The 25,639-nt window shown below is 47.7% G+C and overlaps 1 protein-coding gene across 2 annotated transcripts in view; it reads left to right on the forward strand.

Moving 5' to 3' along the window:
- Positions 1-25,639, forward strand: part of FIGNL2 (fidgetin like 2) — a 52,693-nt gene extending 27,054 nt beyond the window's left edge. For both annotated transcript variants that reach the window (XM_056798194.1, XM_056798193.1), the window contains one exon: positions 19,730-25,639. In XM_056798194.1, coding sequence (XP_056654172.1) covers positions 19,741-21,789 — 2,049 coding nt within the window. In that variant the 5' untranslated portion in view covers positions 19,730-19,740 and the 3' untranslated portion in view covers positions 21,790-25,639. The remainder of the gene's footprint in view (positions 1-19,729) is intronic.

Raw genomic sequence — 25,639 nt, forward strand, 5'->3', positions numbered from 1 at the left:
TTCCCCATTCCCTACATTTATCTCCTTCATCCTGGTGACACCTCTCACCCCTTAAGCTCAACCTCCACCCCCCATCCTCAGTCCACATGAGCCCTATCCCAGCCACTAAGCCCCCATCCTTTACCCCGCATCCTGCATCTTCTAGTTTCCACATTTCCCACGTGGCATTTTATCCTCTACCTTCAGTTCTCCCATCATCCCCTCTACTCACCTTCACCTCCCAATACTCAACTCACTCACTCTTTCAGCGTCCCCACTCTCATTCCCTGTACTCAGTCCCGTCCTAATTCATTCATTCCCATCTCACTCATGCACTTACTCTTCCCCTCCACGTATACTACCGACTCTTGCACTAGGCTCAGGCCCCCAGTCTCCTTCCCACAACCCAGACGAAGGCACAGAAGCTGGCGCTGGAGATGGAACGTTCCCTACGAAGAACAGTGAGCAGGCTGGCTTGATTGAATGAGAAGTGTGTGTTGGGGATTCACGTGTAAAAAGCCCAGGAGGGGCAGGGAAGGGCTTTACATGCCCAAGGGAGTTTTCCCTAGAGGTGATACACGGAGTGACAGTGATTTCCAGAGTGACTGAACCAATGGCGCAGCAGTGGGCCCATCTTCCTACATTCCTTCCAACTATTGGCCTCCTCTTTGCTAATCTAATAGGTGTGAGCCTGAACCTCCTGCAGTGCCCGTTTCATGTTCATTTTCCTCATTATTAGTGATCTGGAAGCTTTTGAGGTGGTTGTGGATAGATGGATGGATTCGAGAGTGTGGAACACACTAACACAGTTCATTTAAAGCCAGAAAGAGCCTTAGAAACAATGAGATTTGTCCTATGCTGAAATATGCAGGGTGAAGGAGAACGAGAGACTAAAAGGGTCTTGGTGTCCCCAACAGAAAGGGGAGAAGTCAGGAAGAGAATTTATGAATTTAGAGGAAAGATTAAGTTCTGTTTCAAACATAATTAAGTCTGAAATGTTTATAGGAGACAACCAGTTGGAAATGCCAGAGCAGCTAGATGGTGCAATGGATTCAACAGGACACCAGGCCTGGAGGCAGGAAGACCTGATTTCAAATATGATCTCAGATATTTCATAGCGAGTCAATGAATTTCCAGTTGCCTCAGTTTCCCCATCTGTAAAATGGAGTACCTACTTTTGGGGGTTGTTGTGAGGATCAAAAGAGATCATATTTGCCAAGTGCTTAGCACAGTGCCCAGCACATGGGCAGTGAATACAGGTGCACGTTTACCATGGGCATGGCCAATGGGGGCTCTGGAGAGAAATTCTAGGAAGGCAGAAGAATCTAGATTGTCTGCAAAGTGATGCTCATTAAACCCATGTGAGGTGATGAGGTCATTTCACTGAGTGAAAGTGTAGTAAGAGTAGAGAAAAGGGCCCAGGCTGGGAGCTGTGGCAGGGTATGCCAGCAGTTAGACTGAGAGGGAGCTGTCAAACAAGGAGGAGGAGGAGGAAGAGAAGCTAGGGGCAGCAATGCCTTGAAAACCTGAAAAGAGAAAGTACAGAGGAGGAGAGGGTGATCCACATTGTTAGAGGATGCTGGGAGGTCAAGAGGGGTGAGGCCTGAGAAAAGACCATTGTCTTTGGCAGTTAAGTGATCACTGGTGACTTGGGAGAGAAGAGTAGAAAGAGGGTATGACCTTGGGCAACTCATGTGACCTCGCTGGGCCTCAGTTTCTCATCTGTAAATGAGAGGGTTGGATTAGATGACCTCAAAGATCATTTCCAACTCCCAGTCTTTGATCTCGTGACTTCTAGGTGGTCACTCATTACCCTTAACCCCCCCCACCCCCCACCCCTCCTGAGGACACCACACAATTCTGTGATATTGTGGGGCAAGAAATTAGGGGAAGGACCATGGCTTTGGTGTCTTGGTGTGTAATGAGGGAAATGAGGCAGACACATCGGATTACACAGAGACATAGACTGGAGAGACAAGAGAAATCTGAAAAGACAGCATATGTGTAAATAAGGAGGAATGAACTCAGGTCTCCCATTGGTAAAATGTAGATGGGAGTAAATGAGTATCTTGTCCTCTAATATTCTGGTCACTGTTTTGAGATTCGAAGTACTTCAGTGGGTGTTGGAGGAAGCTGGGTGTATATGAATGTAATCTACAGCCCAGAACCCCAAATTCCAGGCTTCCATGGTCAGAGTTCAGTCTTGGGGATCTCTCCTAAACCTCCTGTCTTCAGACTCCCAACATAGTCATGGAGTAAACCCTGGAAGTTTCTGTGGCTGCTTAGAAAAATACTGTGCTGGGGGCAGCTGGGTAGCTCAGTGGATTGAGAGTCAGGCCTAGAGATGGGAGGTCCTGGGTTCAAATTTGGCCTCAGACACTACCCAGCTGTGTGACCCTGAGCAAGTCACTTGACCCCCATTGCCTAGCCCTTACCACTCTTCTGCCTTGGAACCAATATACAGTATTAACTCCAAGATGGAAGGTAAGGATTAAAAAAAAAAAAGAATAATTTTAAAAAAGAAGAAAAAGAAAAGAAAAATACTGTGCTAATAAGCCAGCCGGCCAGGGCGGGGAATGAGAAGCATGTTTGAATGGCTAGAGTGCAGAGGCAGTTAGTTTGGTGTAATCCTGAAACTTTTTTTTTGCTTAATATTCAGATTCTAGAATTTAAGGAGCTCTGGGAAGCAGCTCTGGATCTTTGCAGCTTCTGAAGTTGGTATCTGAGAGCGTTCACTCTTGGAGAGGAAGGATGGTATCTGCTGGACTAAGGTGTAAAAGGATCTGGCTGGACCCCCTCCCTCCCTCCTAACCCCAGCACTTTCTTTCATTTTGTCATTATGGTGTTTTTTAAACCCCCTTTCCTTCAATCTTAGAATCATTATTATTGGTTCCAAGGCAGAAGAGTGATAAGGGTTAGACAACTGAGGTTAAGTGACTTGCCCAGGGTCACACAGCTAGGCAGAATCTAAGGTCCTATTTGAACCCAGGTTTCCTAGACTCGCTTGGTGCTCTATCTACTGAGTATCTACTGAGGATCTAGCTGATCCAACTCTTACTTTCACTCTCACTCTTGGGTTGCTGCTCTGTTCCCCTTTGAGGATTTCTGGAATTCAGAGTTTAGAAGAGTTACAAGGTAACTATTGGAAGGTATCCATTTAATGAGTGTATCAGAAGTTCACTCTCTCTGTAGTTTGTTACTTAGGAGTATTTTTCCATCGACACTGTTATGTAGTTTGTTACTTAGGAGTATTTTCCCATCGACCCTGTTACATGGGGATGGAGAGGTTCCTGGCTGGCCCAGAAGACCCATCCTAAAGTCATTTAGCTCTGTTGTGGGGGTGATTCTGGGCTCTCCAAGGCTCTCGGAGCCCAACTTCTGACCAGTTTTACTAAGCTAGAAAGGCACTGAACCCATCCCACCCCCAGGCCACTCTGAGGGCTACCCTAATTCCATTTGGAGAGGTCTGTAGCCAGGCTGGCCATATACTCATGATTGTCTTTGTCGTGGCCAGTCCAGAAGCCATTTCTACTCTGTTAAGGAGGGGTTGCCATCTGCCCCAAAGGAGGGTGTGCAGACCAGAAGAAGACTAATAGTTCCATCCTGAATTGGGGGTCCTGAGACCTGGAGGTAATTGGGCACAGGAAAGAGTCCCTTTTAAGTTAAGATCTTTCAGCATCTACCTTTCCTCTTGTTCAGAACCCCTGGACTAATTAAACACTGGTGCTATGTGACTATTTTTGGCAGGGGGTCCAGAGCCTGGGGGTGGGGGTGGCATTCAGGAAACAGGGTTTAAACCCCAACTATCTAACGCCAAATCTAGCATTTCTTTCACATGGATGGGTGAGACTGCAGATATTGTCCCCCTTTTACAAATGAGAAGGCAGTTAAGGTCATTCGGCTACTTAGTAGGAGAACTTTTAGGATTAAAGGATTTAGGACTGGAAGGAACCTTTGAAGTGGCTAACCCCATTTTCTGGAGACCAAGTGACTTTGCCACCTTTGCCAAGGGTCCTCTAGGCGTTAAGAGGCAGGGCCAAGCGCTGTGACCCCAAATCCCTTGACCCCAGTTGTTCTAAGTGTTCTCTTTCTATTTTGCCTGCTTATGACTTGGGTGTTTCTGAATTAGAGAGTGGGAAGCCGCTTCTCAGAGACTTGAGGCAAGACGCTGAGAGGGAAAAGATGTGACCTGAGGCTTGGGGAGGATGCAGCCTGCTGGGGTCCAGCATGAAAACAGTCGAGGTGTTGGGAGGTAGAAAAGGACAAGATGGCTGGAAAGGACCAAAGGGGGGAGGGCTGGAGAATTGAGCCTGAAAGGACCACCACTGGAAAAGCCATTAGCTTTTGGGATGGGACTGGAGCCCAAGCCCAGAGCTGGAGCTGGCTTGGTAGCCCCAGGGGCGACACAAACGAGCTGTCACTCATCGAGGGAGGAGAACAAAGGGTGCCTGGGCTCTAGTCCTGAAAGAGGGCCAGATTGTAAGGGAGTGGCAGGGAGTGGGGGTGTTGGAGAGCTGGTCCCTGGCCCCCCAGACACTCCTACTGCCCAGGCTGGTCTGTGTGTGCGTGTGTGCGCGTGTATCTTGATGGCTTTGGAGGGAGGAAAGGATTGGGAGCTAGACCCTCTGCCCTCTCAGACCCGGGGCATACCACAGGGGCTGCTAGACGACATTTCGGGAAGCTGTTTTATCAGGGATTCATTGGCTTAATCGGAAATTAAGTGCTGCCCCTGGAATGGCTTACCTTCAGCCTCTATCTTATCCGGGGGGTGAGGGGTTGGAGGCTGTGTCCCCCTCCTCCTCTTTAATTTAGAAAGGCCCTCCCTCCCTTCTTCCCTCTCCCTCCTCTCCCTCTCCCTCCCTCCCTCCCTCCCACTTTCCCCCCCCGCCTCTTGCTTTGTTAGTTGTGGGTTGAGTGGTTCAAAAGTGCTAATTCCCTCCCTTGGGACCTAGCTGGGCACTGGGACTTTCTCCCAGCTGGCTGGTGATTGGTCCAAAGCCTTACAATGCTCCAGGGGCTGGGGGCAGCTGGGAGGCCAGTGAGGGGAGGGGTGGAAAGCATCCGTTCCTATCCTAGGCTCCTCTCCCCCTCCTCCCGGCTCCCCCACCCCCTCCACCTGCCTGGGCCACTGGGCAGAGACAAAGGCTTCATCCAGGCCCCAAGAACGAAGGAGTCCTTGGCCTCCAGTTGCTTTCTCTTCCCTTCCTTCCACCTCCATCTTCCTGGCATAGAGATAAGCCTGACCTTTTTGAGTGGAGATGACAAAGAAGCCTCTCTGTTCGACAGCCTGCTGTTCCAGGAGCAGGGGCTGGCCAGGCTGAGCAGCTTTCTGTCATTCCTGGGCCGCTGTCTCTCTGGAGACGTGGCTGTTTCTCTCTCCTCCCATAATTGGGCCCGGGGTGTAGTGAGGATGGGGCTGGATGGTGGGAGAGAGTAAGAGCTTAGGGAGAGAAGGTGAGATGGGCTAGGCCTTGGTCTGGCCTGTACCGCTGGATAGCAAGCCATGGATCTCCCCTCACACGAGGCTCCCTGAATGGGTTGGGCCCTTGCTCTTTCTGGGCGGAGGGAGAGAGGGAAGGGGTTTGTGAAGGCTTAGTAAACCAGATGGCCAGATCCATACATGACTCTCCCCTCCCCCCCCCCACCCCATGCCCCATCTTCCCATAGGTTTCTTGGTCCTTGAAGCTAGAAGAAATTAGGACTGTTCTAAGTCTTTTCCCTACAAGGGGAAGGAAGACATCAGTGGCATGAGATTAAAGCTAAAAGATGCTTTAGGCTTTGACTGCAGTAGGCTACGTAAGAGGATGGTCATTGACTGTTCATCTTTAGAGATTTGCTGACCCCGTCATTGCTCAGCATTGTCTATCAGAAGCCCAACTGGGTGTGGATGATCCACTTTGGGCCAGTGCCAATTTTCTCCTAGTTCTCTCTTCCATAGGTGGGACTTTGGAGGGAATATTTGATTTAGATGTGTAGAATGAAGGAGAGTCCTAGATTCACAGAACCTCTGAACTAGAGGAACCTCAGAGTTCATTTAGTTCAGCCTGTTCATTTTACAGATGAGGAAACTGAGGCCCAGAAACACAAAGGGGTTGCACATTCAGAACTGGCATGGATTTTAAAAATTATTGAGGCCATCCCCTCTCATTTTATACATTTTATACCAAGGCCCACAGTGAGTTAAGAGATTTGCTCAAAGAAACACAGATATAAGTAAGTGGCAAAGTCAAGATTCAAACCCAGGTACTCTTGACTCCAAATCTAGAATTCTTCCCCCTGGATGGTGGCGATTTAAATGTCAGAACCAAGGTGAGAATTCAGGATTTTCTGATGTTGAATTCACTACATCACAGCATCACTCAAATCTATTGCCAAAAAAAGGCATAATATACCAAGTAGGAATGAATTTTTTTATCTGCTTTTTAAAATTTTATCCATTAGAGGGGTCAATACAGAAGCCCGAGACCTATTGTTAGGGGAGAGGGCAAATTTTTCTGGCAGCACACAGTATGGGCTGAGACTTGGAATAAGTAGTAGCCTGCCCCTCTGTGCCAAATTTGCCTAGGAGACCCCTCACCCCCACCCCCTTCCATTATTTGAAGAGCTCTGACCCGGGCAGCCTCTTTCTGCTAAAGAAAACTGCTCCTCTCCATGTTTATTGCTATGTTTTTTACATTGCACAGATTTCTCCCTGCACCATTCATTCCCCCACCTTTTCTCAGAGAGGACTACATATATTGTTATATATAAAACAAACGATATATATGTATATATTACATATTATATATAAAACAAAGGGTTTTTTTATTATAGAAAAAGAAGAAGACAAAGAAGAAGAAAAAGCATTCCCCAGAACTAGTCACATACATGGGAGGAAATTTGGTTGGATGCCATGTTCCACACCTGTGGGGCCCCCTCCCCATTTCCGCCAAGGAGTGGGATGGAGCCATCTTCTCTCTTTCCTTTGGGGCCAAGCCTATTCCATGCCATTTTGCAGCCGTCATTCCCCCGTGTTATGTGGTTCTCTTTCTAGCAACGCTGGTTAGCCAAGCTTTCCTCCTGGGTTCTGCATGTTTGGCTTTGCATCAGCTCATGGAAGCCTTTCTGAGATTTCTTCTGTCGTGATTTCTTCTAGTCCAGTAATATTCCGTTACATTCCTGGACTGTGGTCTGTTTAGCTCGTCCCCAATCGATGCCTAGCCCCGTCTACTTGAGACGACTCAGTCACAGGCCAACAGATGGAGCCAGCTCAGCTGTGGCCCCGACCAAGGGGACAGGGAAGGGACTTCTCCACTGCTTATCACCACCCCCTCACATACAGTCCAGATGGAGGTAGTTTTTTGGTTGGCTGGCTCTCAGGCTGACCTCCTGCTGTTTGGCTTTTGACATATGAGCAGCCGGGGCTGCTTCTCTTCCTGTTCTGGGAGACGAGAGAGGGCAGGCTGAGTGGCCCCTCTGTCCATGAGGAAACGGGATCAGAATCATGCTGATGTTCTTACCATGTGTGGGGGCAGGGCTTTGATGGGAATTCCATCCCTTCCCTTTGTCAACATCAGGGGGAGGAGGGGAGACAGGTGGAAGGGAGGAATGGGGCAGAGGGAATGGGCAGATGGATTAAAAAGCACAAAGGAGGTGTGACCTAGAAAGGCAGCTATGTGGCATAGTGGAGCCTTGGAGTTAGGAAGATCTGAGTTCAAATCTTGCCTCAGACACTTAGCTTATTGCCACCTCAGTTTCCATATCTATAAAATGGGCACAATGATAGCCTCATCTCATAGGATTGTTGTAAGATCATATATGCAAAGCACATTGTCAATCTTAAAGTTTTTACCTGTACCTGTTACCTAGTATGAGGGAGGGGGATAGGAGATGGGGGGCAACAGTTCTATTTCGAAGCTTAACTTTTCTTTATCGTGAGCACTTGTACCCCAAACCTCTGTGTATCTAAAAGTGAAAGACATACAAGGGTATAGGTGTGGCGCACTGCCCCTGGGTATCCCATGATACAGGGAGTTTTCTCTTTCTCCCTGCACCACCACCCCAGGTTCTATTGCTTTCCACCTTCCCAATCCTGCTTCACACGCTCCTCCCTTGGTTTTGTTACCTCATATCTGCTACTCTACATCATCACCATTACTGTTATCATAACTAGCATCAATTGGTTTGCAAAATCCCTCAAGAATATTACCTATTGGGAAGCTGGGTAGCTCAGTGGCTTGAGAACAGGCCTAGAAATGGGGGATCCTAAGTTCAAATCTGGCCTCAGATACTCCTAGCTGTGTGACCCTGGGCAAGTCACTTAATCCCCATTGCCTAGCCCTTACCAATTTTCTGCCTTGGAAACAGTACATAGTATTGACTCTAAGGTGAAAGGTAAGGATTAAAAAAATTATTACCTAATTTGATCTTCAAAACCTTGAGGTAGATGTTATTATCCACCATTTTATAGCTGAAGAAACAGAGGCAGATAAAGGTGAAATGACTTGTCTGAGGTCACACAGCTAGGTGTTTCTGAGGTTGGATTTGAACTCGGGATTCTTGAGTTCAGGACCAGCACTCTCTCCAACTTGGCACCTAGCTGCCTTGCTTTGATATGAGAGGACTCTGCCAAGCCACTTCTAATTCTTCCATTTTCTTTGTTTGGTTCTATGTCCCAAGTGGGTCAGGATCTCCTTGTATCCTATGGGGCTTTCCATTAGCCAGGGCTCTGTCTCTTCCTCCCTCCAGGTCTTTCCCCATTCCTCTTTGCTTTGGCAGCACCTGCCCCAAGAGGTGGAGAGTGGGATGGGATGGTTCATTCAGCACAGAAGACATTGGCCCAACAAGGCTATATTAAGCCCCTTCTGTATACCTAAATCTAACTCTATGCCAGGTGCTGTAGAGGATACTAAGGAGTGGAATAGGCCGTTCTGGACTGCAAAGATTTTGTAGTCTGATCAGAGAGGGGGCTGATAACAAGAGAGACAACTGAGGCATTGTGCTGTAGAGAATTCCGTAAAGAGTTCTGAGTCTGGAGAAGAGAGCCAACAGTTCAAATGAAATCCCATGTTGGGCATTGCTCCATGTAGGAACTTGTGCAAGTCATCCCTCTCCTCTCTGCCTTGGTTTCCTCTTCTGCTCTGTTTGGGCTTGAGCTCTGAGGTCCCTTCTTGTAGCTCCAAAGTGTGGGGTTTGAGAATGAGGCATACGGAATAGTGTAGGAGGGGGAGATCCCTGGCTGCGGAGGTGGGGTTTGAACAAGGCCTTGAAGGTTGGGTTGGGAGTTCTACAGACCATGAGAAAGTGAGAGAGAGAATTCCTCCCCCCCCCCCCCCAGGGAAATAGCCCAAGCCAAGGCCATGGAGGGAGCCCTTCAGACGCTTGGGCTGGGCGTGGGGGAGGAAAGCTTATTCGCCTCCTAGTGTCAGAGCAGGATTGCCTGGTCCCAGAGGGGCCATAAAGCCCTGGTGTCAGTTGGCTTTCACAGATGGCGAAACTAGGACACTGGGAAATTATGCAACTTGCCCAAAGGGACGGAGCTGTTCACCCATAGAACAATGAGCAGGAACTGACCAGCTGACTCCTCTCAGCCCAGGACTCCCCTTGAAGCTCCAGCCCCCCTTTCCTTCAGCCAGAGGTCCCCACAGACGCTAGGTGGAAGGGGTGGACAGATGAAGCACACCCATTTCATGGACAGCCTCAGAGTAGCGGGCAGGCAGGTCTTCAGTGCTCCAGATTGCTACTTCACTTGGTCCCGAGCCTGAAATGGGACTCTTCTTTCCTAGAATTGTTATCCTAGAAGAGGAGGGGACCCCAGAGATCATGGAGACCACTTTTCTCCCCCCTTTGGCATCAACTCTGACACACGAGTATCTAGTCTCTGATTACATTTTTGTTGTTCAGTTGTTTCAGGCATGTCCGACTCTTTGGGACCCCATTTGGGGTTTTCTTGGCAGAGATACTGGAGTGGTTTGCTCTTTCCTTCCACTCTTTTTATAGATGAGGAAACTGAGGCAAGCAGGGTGAAATGACTTGCTCAGAGTCACACAGCTAAGATGCTTGGCCATTTCCTTCTCCAGCTCATTTTACAGATGAAGAAACTGAGGCAAACAGGGTTAAATGACTTGCTTAGGAAATGTCTGTGGCCAGACTTGACCTCATGAAGATTAATTCACTGTGACACCTAACTGCCCCTCTGATTCAATAAGCTGCCTTTGTTTCATTTCTGGACAGTTCTGATATATAGGCTGAAAATAGAATTCAGCCCAAATCTGCTCCTGCTTTTATTCCTGTCTTCCCAGGTCCAAGAGATCAAGTGAAACGCTCTGCCCCAAGGTAGCGCTTCAGGGGTTGAAGGCAGGCATCTTGGCCTTTCTACGTTTTCTCTTCCCCTGGGCCAGACATCTCTAAGTCTGGGTGATCCCCTTACTCAGACTGGCCAGAGGAAAGATTTTGAGTTGGGACTGAGGCCTGTGGGAAGCCCACACCTTTGCTGAGGACAAGATTTCAAGAAACCTGGCTTGCCTTCTGCATCTCTGACCCCCCCCCCCCAATATGCTCAACAAAGCAACCCACTTCTTTGGTTCCCCAGACTGCTCAGTTCAGGAGGCGACAGCTCCTACTTTCCCTTCATTCTAGAAGGGTGTAGGTGACATGGAAATATCATGGTGCCAGTTCTTATGACCAGGACCAACTCAGAAGCAAAGCATCCAGTGGAAGGAAGGCAGGAGATTGAATAAAGCCCAAGCAAGTGGATTACATAAAAAATTGTCAGGGGGGCAGCTAGGTCATTCAGTGGATTGAGAAGATGGGAGGTCCTCAGACACTTCAAGCAGCGTCACTCTGGACAAGTCACTTAACTCCCAGTGCCTAGCCCTTACTGCTCCTTTGCCTTGGAATCCAAAGAGTACTAATTCTAAGATGGAAGGTAATGGTTTCAAAAAGTAGCAGTGACCTTCCCCAACCTCCCGTGTGGGCTTTCTTGGTGGTCCACAGGTGTGAGCCACAGACACTGGACCATGGGTGCCACGATATCACTATCTTGTAGAGTTATTTAAAAATCTATACTCCGTAGTTCCAGTGTTGTCCTTGGTTTTGTCCTTTCTGAACTCTATTCTTTCTCCTGTGTATTTTTAAAGACTTTCTTGATTTTTTCTTCTGTTTTTCTCTTTAGAGGCAGGTGTGGGGCACTCTGTCCCTCCTTTTCCTGTCACAGCTCTTCCCTCTCCCTAAATGAAAGCCCCCTTCTGAGAAAAAGTGTAGTCAGACAAAAGGAACCCACATGTTGGCCGTGTCTGGAAATGAATGTTGCATTTGCCCCCTCTGTCCTGAACCTCTCTATCAAGAGATAGTCATGATTCGCCCTCAGTCCTCTGGAGTCCTGATTGGTCAGGGTTCTTAGAACTTTCACAGTTGTTTTCCTTTATCATGGCAAAGTCATCATAGAAATTGGTCTCTTGGTTCTGCCCCTGCCCCTCTTCAATAACTCACACAGTTCAGTGATACTCTATTACATTCATATGCCTTTATATGGTTGGCCATCATCTTGCCGATGAACATTCACTTGGTTCTGGTTCTTTGCTACAACAAAAAATGCTAGTATCTGTAAGTATTTGTTAGGAGTTTGGGCCATTTCCTTCTTTCCTTGATCTCCTCTGGCGTACATGTCTGGTAGTGGTATTGCTGATCAACTAGTATAGACAGACACTTTAGAGACTTTGGGGAATATAGTTCCAAATTGCTTCCCTGCATGATTAGATCGATTCACAACTCTACCAACAATGCACCAGCATTGTCTGTCTTCCAACCCCTTCCAACAATTGTCATTATTCTTTCTTAGATACTCAGTTTTGTTCTGTGCCAGATGACAGGAAGGGAGAGGAGAGGCCCCTTTTCTAAGATGGAAGCAAAGGAAAAGGGTGGGATTGACAAGGAAAAGGATGGGCTTGGTGACCTGGAGGTGAGGTCAATGTCAACTCAGTAGACCTCTTCCCTCATCCCTGTTTTCTAGTCTTTTTTCTCCCTCTCTTTCAGTCAATCAAGCAGCAAGCATTTATTACATGCCAACTATATGCTGTACCCTGCTAAATGCTAGGGCTACAAAGGCAAAAGTACCCTTTCCCTTTTCTCCCTCTTCATCTCTTTATTCTTTTCTTGGCCCTCCAGGTTATATCCTTCTTGTGCCCTCCTTTTAAAGAAACTTTTCCTCTTCTTTTCTTCCTCTCCTTGAAGCCAGTGGGGGGAGGGGGTGACATTTGAAGTGGGGGGTGGGATAGGGAAATGACCTCCATACCAGTTCTGCCCAGTGAGCCAGGACCCCAGTTCTGAGCAATTGACAAAAAGGTTTCCATAAAAGGCCTGTCAGAGCTGTAGTGAATAGATTAATGAGATTTCCATCAGGACACAGAGGACAATAGGATCCTCCCCTCCCAAGGCCCCCTTTGTCCCAGCCTGAGATAGTGGAGGTGGGGGGGCTTACAGGGTGTAGAATCTTTTATTTTTTATTACAAACTCAATTGATATCAACAAACCTACACATTTCAACATAGGAAGAGAAAGCAGGCGAGCAGATGGCATCAAGAATGTTGAATTTGTGATCTGCACTGTTTGTGCTTTCCCCCTCTGTCAGAGATTCTTATCCTTTGTGTTGTGGACCCTACGGCCATCTGGTGAAAGCTAGACCCTTTCTCAGAATTATGCTTTTCAATAACCAGAGGAGCTCGAAGCCGTGAAAACACCAGGGCAATGTTTCCACCCGAGTTTAGGGACCCCCTGAAATCTGCCCTAAGAATCCTACCCCCATGTTAAGAACCCATGCTCCACAGCACCTACTTGTTGGGGTTTTTCTTTTTTCTGTTTTTTTTTTTAATTAAAATTGAATAGAGTAGCTCCAACATCTTGTTTATTGTTGTCTCCTCCTAAATTTCCCTTTTTTTCTTCTGTTTGTTTTAAAATGAATTAATGAATCTTTTTTTTTCTTTTTATCCTCTTTTTAAAAAAATCACACATGCCTCCATTCCTCCTTGGCATTCCTTTTTTATCTGCTCCCCAAAAGTTCTCCCCTAGAACAAATAAGCATAGCCGTGCAAAACCAAGTCACAATTCCAGCTGTGCTTGGGTGAGACTACCATCTTCCCAGAAGAAGTGATGTCCCCTCTCACACTGGGATGGAGGTGGCCACACAGCTGCCTTCCCTTCTCCAGGTGGTACTTCTGAACATTTAATAACTTCAGTTAGGGTCCCAAGGTGCCACTTGAAGTCAGGAAGACCTGAGTTCAAATGCAACTTTGGATACTTACTGTGAGCAAGTCACTCAACTTCTGTCCCATCAGTTTTCTCAACTGTAAAATGGGAATCATAATCGAATCTACCTCCAAGGGTTGTTGTGAGGATCAAATGAGATTGTATTTATAAGGATCTTAGCACAGTGCCTGACACATAGTAGTTACTTAATAAATGCTTATTTGGGGCAGCTAGGTGGCTCAGTGGATAGGACTCCAGATCTAATGTAGGAGGTCCTGGGTTCAAATTTGGCCTCAGACACTTCCTAGCTGTATGACCCTAGACTAATCACTTAATCCCAATTTTCTAGCCCTTGATCCTTGGAACTGATATTCTCTTTAAGACAGAAAGTAAGGAAAAGAAAGGAAGGAAGGAAGAGAGAGAGAGAGAAAAGAGAAAGAAAGAAAGAGGGAGGCAGGAAGGAAGGACAAATGAATGAATGAAAGTTTATTTCCTTTATAGTGGTCCTTTGCATAACTTAGTAACTAAACTTCCTTAGATGGAATCCTAAACAGACTTGATTTATGCTAAGTTTTTCTTTTTGGAAAATAATGCAATAGGAAAAGTGCCTCCAAATATACATTCAGTGCTCCCCCACCCAGGGGAAACTCATCTATTAAATTAAGAATTTAGCAGCATGATACAGAGCAGAGTTTTAGAGGCTTTGGGTTGTTTCTAGTACAATCTCTGCCAGGAATTCATTCTATGATTTGGGGCAAAGTGTTTCATTTCTCCAAGCCTCAGTTTCCTCATCTGAAAAATGAAATGCTAAGTCAAGTATTGACCCATGTCCCATTTGACATATAAACAAATAGGCCCAAGGAGGCCCCAGGACTGCAATAATGAATGTTTGAAGGAATCTTTGTGGTTTATCCTGATTCCAAGTCTATTTTATACTATGTCACATTGATGCCCCTAAATAAGCCAAGAGAAGATATGTTGTTGGGGTGAAGCTGGCTGTGAATATCTCAGGCAAGACTAAGAAAGTGTCAGCCAGCTCTCCCCTCAATGGTTTTAGAAGGTCACTCATGGTAGAATAAGAGAAAATAGGTTTCAGAAATTATTCATTCAACAAATATTGTTTGAGGGGCCTAACATGCAAAAGTTTTCTGGGGTATATTGACATGCACAAAGTTATAGCAGTCTTGCTCCTTTCACTGTCCCCTTACCTTCCATCTTAGAATCAATACTAAGTATCTGTTCCAAGGCAGAAAATCAATAAAGACTAGGAAATTGGGGTTAAGTGATTTGCCCAGGGTCACACATCTAGGAGGTTTCTGAGGTCACATTTGAACCCAGAACCTCTTGTCTCCAGGCCTTTTTGACTTTTTTTAGAGCCAATTCTCTGGAAGTTTTGCAGGACATGAGAGAGAAGGAAGCTTCAGGTGTTTTCCTCACATATACTAGTAATTAGAAAGGTTTTGGAAGCCAAAACCTTTAATTAATTCTCCCACCCTTACCCTCTAACCCAGGAGAAAGTATTATCCATCATATACTAAGTTTATTTGTGCTTGTGTGTTTTTAGCTATTAATATTTTAAAATTATCTTTAAAACTTATTTTTATCTTTCAGTATTTTTCCCAATTACATATAAAGACAATTTTTTAGGTTTTCTAAAATTTAGAATTTCAAATTCTCTCCCTCCTTCCCCTTCTCAGCCCCTGGGAGCATAAACAAATTGATATAGGTCATACATGTGATATCATGCAAAACATATTTCTCTATTGGTCAGGTTGTTAAAACTTATGTCTTAGTGGAAAACTCAGAGGATTGGTTTTATTTATCTTGTAGACATTTACATCGTTCCCCCTCCTCGCCGTTCTAATCATATATAACCAGCAGGTGGTGATATCTGGCATGGTTTGTAAGTTTAAAATAGAAGGCAAAAATGAAAGGGAAAAGTATTCACCCTCTTCCTCAGCCCGATCCACCTTCATAGCATTAGCATGGCAACTCTTTCAGGAGCACAATTTTATCCTCTTACCTAAAGGAACTACTCCATAGTCACTGCCTTTGCTCCATTGAGGATGTAGTTCCCAGTGGCTAGGTGACACAGTGTCCAGAGTGAGTTTATCTGAGTTTAATCTGAGTTTAAAGCAAGTCTCAGGCAGCTACCAGTTGTGTCACCTCAGGCAAGTCATGGAAGCCCTGTTCATCTCAGTTTCCTCATCTGTTATAATGGGGATAATAATGACACCTACTTCTCAGGGTTGTTTTGAGGATCAAATGAGGTAACTGTATGGCAATTTCAGTGCCTGGCACACATAGTAAGTGCTATATAAATATTAATTATGATTAACTGTTATTGTTATTATTATTCATTATCCTCTTCCTTTATTCTCAGGCCTCATATAGCAAGTTTAAAAGGAAAAAGGGAAACTCTTCTTAGACTGATGCCAATGAAAAAGATATTAAGTCCTCTAGCTTTGAAGGAGAGTGGGCAGAAATGGGATAAGTTGGTTCATTTTCCATGGAGAGAATGGAAAAGCCAGATAATCCTCCAATTCCTTTTGGATTCAATTAAACAGTAATTTATTAAGCTCCTTCGATGTGTAAGGCATTAGGCTTAGGAAGTTAGTCTCTCTCTGATTCATTTTTCTTCAGTCCTACCTTGGTGTATAGAGCAAAGAAGAGGCAGGATCCTTAGGTAAGGAAACTTCAGGAATTGTCCTTTTTATAATTTTATTAGCGTGTCCAATGTTCTAAGACTGTTGAGTTCCTTATGAACTCTTTTGTTGATTAAAAAAAATATCCAAACCTTCTGTCTTAGTGTCAATTCTAAGCACTCTAAGCCAGAAGAGCAGCAATGGCTAGGTAATTAGGGTTAAGTGACTTGCCCAGGGTCATACAGCAAGGAAATGTCTGAAGTATGACTTGAACCCAGGATCTCTCTCATTTCCAGTCCTGGCTCTCTATCCACCTTCCCCACCTTGACCATTTCATTTCATGTTTTAGCTAGGTTATTTAACTCGGGGTCTTTCCATTTGACTTACAACTGAAACTCTATGTATAGTCTCCCATCTTAGAATAGGACCTCCTCTGAGTAGAGGTTGTCCTACTAATGTTTGTATCTCTGGCACCTAGAATATATTTTTATATGTGGTAAAATTCATTCATTAAACTTAATGAATACTACCTTCATCTGACCAAAGGAATTCCATCTATGCTTTTATTCAAGTCATTGATCAAAATAAATAGCAGGAGGCCAAATAGTCACCTCCTTCCAAAATGGGCATGGTTAAGTGGTTGAGTCAGAATTTGAACCAGTCTCAACTCAAAATCCAATGCTGTTTCCACTAAGCTATATCTTTAAGATTTTTAATTAGTTTATCTTTAATGTTCATTTAAAACACTTTTGAGTTCCAGATTCTCTTCCTCCAGCTCCTTCCTAACCCCAAAGCTGTGATATATCTTAAAGGAGTGAGGCCAATGGATTTGTTTTGGGTCAAGGCTCTTTTAATAACAAGGAACTGTGACAGACAAGTGAATATATTTAGAGGATTTTATTATTATTATTTTATTTAGAGGATTTATTATTATATAGAGGATAGCTAGTGTCAATGAAAATACCAGATAATTAATTCCACTCTGGTTAGAGCCAAGTTAGGGATAATAATGGAAGGAAATGAGTAGTAAGTTCCTAGCCCATTAAGATTTTTTTTTTATTCCAGTTCATCCCCTTCATCCTTTGTATGTGATTGAGTGTGATGTGATATGAGGATCCATGCCTACCAAAAAGCCCTGAGGATTGAGGATGGAGCCAACTGCCAGGAACCATTTATCCAAGATTCATAGTATATGCCCATGTATAAATGAAGGATCATTCATTGGATTTGAAGCCAGAAACTTTAGACATAACCTAGTTCAACACCTTCATTTTATAGAGTAGGGGTTCAGAGAAATGATAGTGAGATTGCATGTACCAAAATTCTTTGAGGTACATCAACTCAGGTAGGATGAGAAACTCCCAGAAATTAAATTCTGATGACTAAAAGAGGAACAATTCCTATGAGAAGTGATGGGGGAATTTTCTAAAGACACTGAGGTGTAAGGGTTAGCCAACTTAGATTTTGAAAAGACATAGGAGCCTTGTCTTTGTCCTTGATTCAATTCTTTCCTTTCTTCTCTGGTGGATTGCCCTCTCAATTACTGTTTCCTTCTCTATAAACTTCACCCTCTCCCTATACCAAATGAAGTAACATATAAAATGCTGTCTAAACCTTGAAGTCTTCTATAAATGCTAGCTTATATTGTTGTGTTGCTGTTATGTTAAGGATCCAAGTCACCCCCATTCTTTCAAAACAAAAATCTTCACTAGAATGATCAACTATTGTCCTATATTTCTCCTCCCCTTCTCTATCGAAATCCTAGAAAAAGCTATTCTCCCTTGTCACCTCTACTTCCTGTCTTCTCACGTACTTCTCAGCAAATCTGGCCTTTGACCTCATCACTCAACTGAACCTGCTCTCTCCAAAGCTACTAGTGATCTCTTAATTGCCAGATCCAATGGCCTTTTCTCAGTCCTCATCCTTCTTGACCTCTCTCTGCAGCCTTTGACATTGTTGATCATGCTCTCTTCCTAGATACTCTCTCTTCTCTGGGTTTTCTTGACATTACTCTTTCTAGGTTCTTCTCTTTTCTCTCTGACTGCTCCTTTTCAATCTCTGATATCCTGGCATTTAAGCATCAGTACACCTCACAGCTTTGTCCTGAACCTGCCCCCCCCCCCATTCTCTCTCTCCCTTTCTCTCTGACTTTAGCTTCTATGGGTTTAATTATGCAAAAGACTATGGGTTTATTCATGTAGATGATTATGCAAATGATTCATCAATCTATATATTCAGCCTTAGTCAATCCTCTTAGTCTCTCTTCTGTCTCATATCACAAAGTGCTTATTGGACATTTCCAACTACATGTCCCAGAATTATCTTAAACTCAGCATGTCCAAAGCAGAACTCACTATCTTTTCCCTCAAACCCATCCAGTTGATGGATTTCTCCGTGTCTTGTCAAGAACAACATCACTTTTCCAGTTTCCTGGGTTTGCAACCTTGGCATTACTACTCGTTCTCCCTTTCTCTATATAGATAACCAGCTGCCATTTCTTTGTCTACCATCCTCTCTTTTCTCATAGTCACATAATTACTGCTACTTAGTTTACTCCTCGTCATCTCTCCCCACATTATTGCAATTTTCCCCCAAGTGGTCTTCCTACCTCCAGTCATTATCTGGACTCCCCCATCTCCTCTCCAGTAGCTTTATCATCTCAGAAATATTTCTGCCCTTAGTCCTGGGCACCTCACTGATGAGTTGCTAGCCTGGACTGTCATCTCATGAGATGCCTTGGCTATGCTCATTTTATTCCTGGCTTCTCTGCTTCCTAACCTGGAGCCTTCTCCTGCCTCACTTTTCATCCCCCCCCCCCCATTGGAATGCCAGCTCCTTGAGTGTAGGGACTGTCTTTTTGGCATGTTTTTGTCCTTCCAATGTGTAGATGACTTTCTGTTTGTCTAGAAAGTTGCCTAAATGTGATTTGCCAAGCCAAGTGTAGGTCGCCAAGGGCAACAAAAAGAAGGGGTTTGGGGGTGTGTGAAAAAGCAGAGGATCATAAGAACACAGACAAGGAAGAGAAGATGAACTTCATTTTGTTCCTGGTCTGTTTGGGTTTGTTGTTGTTGTTTTTTCAAGCCTGGCACCAAAGAAGAATCATTGATGATTCAACATCAGTTTGGAAGAAAGTCTTATTTCCTTCTAAAGAATGGCCCAGGATTTGTTTGTGTGCTGCCAAGGAGAAAGCTTTGGAGCAGAAAGGGCAGAATAAAGATGGCTAATAAGGAGTTTCTGCTTGAGATCACTAGGAATAGTAAGAGCACATCTCACTACTTGTGATGAGTTCAAGTCATCAGGCTCAGAAGAAATCCATGCCTGGGAACTGAAAGAGCCAGCAGATAGGACTGCCCAGGTGCTTTTAGGGATTCAGAAAGGCCCTGGCCCACAGGAGAGGTACAAGACTGAAGAAGGGCAACCTTTGCCCAAGTTTTTACCAAAAGGAAGAGAGTGTAGAAGCTCTCGCCACTTAGTAGCTTATGTTCTCTTGAGGAATGGGCTAAACATTATCCCTGTGACACTGAACGGTGAAAGTAAGGTCCAGCCCATGACTTACACGGATGCTGGGGATCCTTACTTAGGGACAAGCATTGCACAGATTAGTTAGAGCCAGCTAGCATTCCAGTGGATAACAACGTCAGGGAGTGGGAATGCTACCCCAGCCCACTCTTCTACTCTCCTATGAAGGGAGCATCTTCTGGCCTTGTTCTGGGGTTTAAACCCCTTCCAGCTCTAAGGGAGGACTCGGCAGCTGGAAAGCCTGACTGGAGGCTCTCTGGGTATGAACTGGGGCACTGAGCAGCCCTGGCAGAGTCTAGGTCTCGGTTTCTCAGACTTTTTTCTTCTGTCTCCCTCTCCTCCCCTCCTTTCTTCCGCTTTTCTAGCTCTGTTGAAGATGCACTGGACACCAGAACATGCTCAGCCTCTCAACCAGTGGCCAGATCAGCACCTGGATGTCTCCTCCACCACTCCATCACCAGCCCACAAGTTAGAGCTGCCCTCTGGGGGCCGTCAGCGATGCCACTATGCCTGGGCCCACGATGACATCTCTACCCTCACAGCCTCCAACCTCCTCAAACGATATGCGGAGAAGTACTCGGGGGTCCTCAACTCTCCCTATGACAGGCCTGCCCTGGGGGGCTATGCCGAAGCCCCCTTTGGAGTCCTCAATGGGGCTAAAGGAGATGTGGAGTCCTGGCCTGGGACCCCGGGGACGGAGCCCCCATACTCGGTTACCTCCCTCCATGAGGGTCTCCCAGGAGCCAAGACAGCCAGCGGAGGTGGGGGAGGAGGCCCAGGAGGCCTAGGAGGGTCTCCCGTATTGGCTGGGAATCTCCCTGAACCTCTGTACACTGGCAATGCCTGCGGGGGGCCATCTGGAGGGCCAGAGTATGGTCCTGGATATGGCGGGGGGTACCTGGCTCCTGGGTACTGTGGGCAAGCAAGTGCAGCTCTGCCCCCACCCCCCTCAGCCGGGCTTCTCCAGCCCCCCCCACCCCCCGGTTATGGCCCTTCAGGCTCTCTGTACAACTATGCCTCAGGGGGCTACCCAGCCCAGCCTGGTTTTGGGGGGCTCCCCCCACCCCCACCCCCTGCCCCATACCTCTCCTCAGGTCTGGCCACCCCCACGCCCTTGCCCCCACCAGCCCCTGCTCCACCAACACCTGCAGCCTACAGCTTCCAGCCCACCCCGCCAGGGGGCGAGCCAGGCATCTCCCTAAAGCGCAAGGCCTTTGATGAAGGCGAAGGCAGATACCACAAGTATGGCTACGAACCCGCCAAGCCCCCCATCCCGGACGGTCCCTCCTACCCTTCTTCGAACAACAACGGAGAATGCCGGGGCAATGGCTTCCGCGGGAAGCTGCCGGGGGCCAGGGAAGAGCTGTCCGGCAAATATGGAGGTGGGGGCGGCCCTTCCCTCAAGGTCCTGGCTTCTCCAGCCTACGCCCCACACCCAGAGTCCTTTGAGAAGTTCCCCGAGCGGGCGTCAGTGGAGCGAGGGCCGGCCCCGCCCTCTCGGGAGGGCTTCCTAGTCCCGGGGGAGCCTCCCAAGGCCGTGGACCCCGCAGCCCTGGACTTAGTGACCAGCAAGATGGTGGACTGCGGGCCCCCGGTGCAGTGGGCTGACATCGCAGGGCAGGGCCCCCTCAAGGCCGCCCTCGAAGAGGATTTGGTGTGGCCCATGTTGAGACCAGCCACGTATCCGCGTGGGCCCTGTCCGCCCCGGACTTTGCTGCTTTTTGGCCCTCGGGGTGTGGGAAAGTCCCTCCTGGGTCGCTGCCTCTCCACCCAGCTGGGCTCCATGTTGCTGTGCCTGAGTGGAGCCGCCTTGGCAGCTCAGGGCGCGGGGGAGGGGGGGCGCCTCCTCCAGGCTGCCTTCTTTGCTGCCCAGTGCCGGCCGCCTGCCGTGCTGGTGATCAGGGAGCTGGAAGCCCTTCTGCCTGCCCAGGACGAGGCCCCCGCCTCTGGAAGCCTGCAGGCGCAGCTCCTGTCTTACCTGGATGGCAGCAGCGGCGCCAGCGGGGAAGGGCTGGTGGTAGTGGGCACCACAGCCCGCCCCGGGGCACTGGACGAGGCTGCCCGGAGGCGCTTTACCCACAAATTCTACGTGTCCCTCCCTGACGCGTCTGCTCGGGGGCAGATCCTCCAGCGGGCGCTAGCCCAGCAGGGCTGTGCTCTGAGCGAGGGGGAGCTCTCCGCTCTGGTACCGGGCACCCAGGGATACTCGGGGGGCGAACTGGTGCAGCTGTGCCAGCAGGCAGTGGCCAGAGCTGGCGCTGGAGCCGGGAGTGGGGTTGGAGCTGGCGGGGCCCTCCCAGGGTTGCAGCCAGCCCCCTCCTACAAAGACTTCGAGGCAGCCTTGGCCAAGATGTGTCCCCAAGCCTCCCCCAAGGAGCTGGACTTGTACGTGGAATGGGACAAGATGTACGGCTCAGGGCACTGATGGAGAAGTGCTGGGTGCCATTTCCTCCTTCGCAGGGAGCAATAACTGCTCTGCCATGTCTCTGGAACCAGGCCCACGTCAGGGAGGGGAGGAATATGTGAAGAATGTGCAGGGTGGGAGGGGGAATTGGCATGAGCGGCTTCCTTCCCGGCATGGTTTTCCTGGTTAAGGAAGAAGCTTTGGCCCTGCCTGGTCACCCAGGGAAGGCTTCATGTACTCAGGTCTCTACTATTTATTACCCCACCCCTGGGCTAAGTGACCTCAGGTCCCAGGAACCTTTCTTTCTTTCCATCTGTCCATCTTCCTCTCTGTCCATCTGTCCATGTCTCTCTCTGTCTCTGTCTCCCTCCCTCCCTCCTTCCCTCCCTCCCTCCCTCCCTCCCTCCTTCTCTCTCTCTCTCTCTCTCTCTCTCTCTCTCTCTCTCTCTCTCTCTCTCTCTCTCTCCCTCCCTCCCTCCCTCCCTCTCTCTCTCCCTCTCTCTGTCTCTGTCTCTCTGTCTTTCTCTCTTTCCCTCCTCCCCCACCCCTCTCCTCTGTCTCTCTCTGAATGTCTGTCTTGCTCTCTGCCTTAGCTCCATTTTGTGCTTTCTGGCGCTCTTGTCTATCTCTGGATCTCTTTCCTGCTTCTCTTTTCCCATCTCGATCCCTGCTCTCTCTTGGCTGGTTTCTCTGTGTCTCTCTTCTGATTTTGCTTGTAATCTCTTCATCTCTGACTCTGTCTCTCACCGATAGATAGAATAATGTTCAGGAAGAGCTGATGAAGGGCTCTGAAGCCTCATCGTTGACTCTTAAGGATCCCGGAATGGGGAAAGAACTCATTGCCCTTTATTTCTGTCTCCTTCCTGGGACCCCTCCTCTGCTCCCCAGGCTACCTTCTAGCCTGGGAGAGTCAAACAAAAGGCCAAATCATCCCGAAAAGAGGGATTTCTTTTTGGGAAGGAGGGGAGTAGCATGTTTACTCTTCTATCCTTCCTGTTTATTTTTGTAAGCTTTGTAGAAGTTGCTGTTTTCTGTTGTTGTTGTTGTTTTTTTTAATGACTCAGGAAAAAACTGACCCCAGAAAGAATGTCTTTGAATTTAGCTGCTCCTCAATGTTCCCTGTTGGGGCCGAGAGCAACTGCCCCCAAAAGGGCTTAGGAAATGGAACTAGCATCAAAATCTCTTCAACCCTAGCCCTCCTCCCAATGCCCAGCTCCTTCTGGGAGGGAAGCTGAATGTATTTCTGGGGCTTCCTCTCCTGGTCTAAGGCCATAAGCAAAGGAGCTTGGGATGGAGTTGCTGGCTCTGGTTTTTTAAGGCAGGGGATGTTCCCTCTCCCATATTCCCCCCTCCACCCCCATCTTAGATGTCCTCTTATTCCCCCATCCCCCTTTTCTCTGTCTGTTCCTGCTGGATTCTGTAGAGAAGTTGTGATTTTAAAAAGAAGACCCAAGCCCTACGCTGTGGCCTGGGGCCTCCCTATCTTAATTCAGAAGCTCTGTGTGCTGGTCATCTCTGGAGCTGGGAGAAAGGAAGGGGTCCTGATGCTCTGGCAGGAGTTCAGGGGGCTTCAGTGGATGGATCAGTGACGAGGAGGCAAAGACCTGCAGAAGTCACCTCTCACCTCCTGGGATTTATGGCCCCATATTGCATTTTGGATGGAGATATCTCAGTAGGGCCTTCATTTGTTTTGTGTTTTGTTTGTTGGTGGGGAGTGAGAGGCAGCAGTGGTGCCTAGTAGAGGGATGGGGACTCACAAACACCTGGGCAAGCATTTCTCAGGCCTATCATAGAAGATTCAGGGCAAGTTGGAATGGGAAGAGGATTGACATCCACAACCCAGAAAGTGGAGTTTCAGGACCCTGGATTAGAAAGCTGAGGAGGAGGAGGAGGAGGAGGAGGAATGAAATATTTCTGTTCCCTCTTCTCCTTGCTTCATCCCCCTCCACTCCCATGTCAGGGACTCCCATGCAGCAAGCAGCATGGCTCCTGAGGACCAACTGCAAACCCAGGGATCTGCCCTCTCAGAGTGCAGGGGATTCAGGCTTGGGAAGGAGTAGTGCCACAGTCACAAGGGGAGGGCAGAGGTCTGAGCCTTCCTCTTGTCACTTTGGTATTTATTAGTACTGAGCTCCTTCCCAATTTCCCCTTTCCTGCATCTCTCTGGGAAGCCACTGCAGGGCCTTTATCCATGAGCTTCAGATGCTTCCCTCCTCTCCCCACATCCAGGTGCCCAGGGCTACCCATGTGGCTGTGATGTATGGAAGGTCTTTCTGTGCCTTGGTCTATGGAACTAGGAGGGAAAGTCATTAGCACCCAATTGCTGTCCTGATTGATGTCCTGATATCTCCCTCTGCCCTGTCTCTGTCTCAGCCCTGTCTGCAGGTCCTTGATCACTTTCCCATCCCTGCTCCAAAACCCTTCTCCCCCACTGACCTACTGCCGGCATCCTGGCTCCTCTCCAAGGCTGATGATTGGGCCATCCCTAATGCCGGGGTAAAGGATTCTCTGACTGGGACCTCTCCCTTCTGAATGAAGCCAGCTGCTCCCGTGGTCCCCACAGAGGTGGCCTTGCCCGGAACAGTGGCCTTTGGCATCAAGCAACCTGAGATTAACCTAAGGCTCCCCAGTGAGTGCCCCTCCTCGTGTTTGCTCTTTAAAGAAGGGGAAGGAGAGAGAAAAGGATTCACACTGGGCTCTGTCCAGGCTGCAGGGGTGAGAGAAGAGCAGCAAAGGGCATTCAGCTACCTCAGTTTCCAGGTTAGGTCAGAAGCTTGGATTTAAGAAGCCCAAGTATTTACATTTAGTTCCAAGCTGAGATCTCTGGAGGGGGAGACTTGGCATCTCTGAGATCCTCCCTGGTAGAGCTGGGATGAGGGAGGACGCAGCCAGTCCATCCTATTTCTTCATTCAAGCCATGCTTCCCTGGCTTGGTGGGTCTGGGGAGGCTTTAGCCAAGGTCTTGGTCCAGGGAGTGGGATAGGGAACGATCCCTCCATAGTTTCAATCCTCTCCCTCCTCTCCCCATTTTGATCTAACCCTTCCTTTTATCCTCTCCCTCTAAATCTAGCCTTGCCCCCCTGGCTCCTCAGTAACAGGACTATTCACATTGCACAGGAAAAACACTTTGGGAGGACTAGAGGAGATGAGAGGAGATTTGGGGGTTCCCACTCAGACCTTCAAGCTGAGGACCTGGAGAGGTGGGTGGGCTGGTGGTGCTGCTTCTTTCAGGGATTTCCCACTAAGAAACCAGCATCCAGAGAATTTACCTCTGATTTGTGAGCTTGGCTCTCCGGCAGAGAGAGGTAGAAAGATTTCTCAATGAATGCCCCTAACCCCACCCCCAGAAGCCCCATGGAGCTTCTCTTTTGCTGGACGCTCCTCCACGCTCACATTATTATAGTTTACCCTTAGACCCCACTTTGCACATGGGGAAAGTTCCCCCTCATCCCCCAAATCCCCCAAATGTCTCAGTCTACCCATCTATACAATGGGGACAGAGATACACCTACCTCAAGGGGAATTGAATGGGGAGGAGGCTTAAACCAGCTTCAGTTGAGGTGGAGGGAGTAGAGCTGAAGGTTTCAGGTCATGGGGGGCTGGGAGGATTTACCAAAGAATCCAGGGGCAGGGGCTCTGGGAAGGACCAGTGCCCTACTTTTTGAGCTGGTCCTTTTCTTCCTCCCTCCAGATTTTGTTGGGGGAGGAGGGATGTAACTAACCATTTCTACCTCATTTTGCAATGTATTGTACGCGGGCATATTTATCTCCTGTCTGACCCATGCTCTGGAGATGTGGTCTGTCTACCTCAGAAAAGACTGTATTTTAAAGAAAGAAAGTTGTATTACACAATATTAAAGAGATGACGTGA

Source organism: Monodelphis domestica, chromosome 5 (genome assembly GCF_027887165.1).
Source record: "Monodelphis domestica isolate mMonDom1 chromosome 5, mMonDom1.pri, whole genome shotgun sequence".
Lineage (NCBI taxonomy): Eukaryota > Metazoa > Chordata > Mammalia > Didelphimorphia > Didelphidae > Monodelphis > Monodelphis domestica.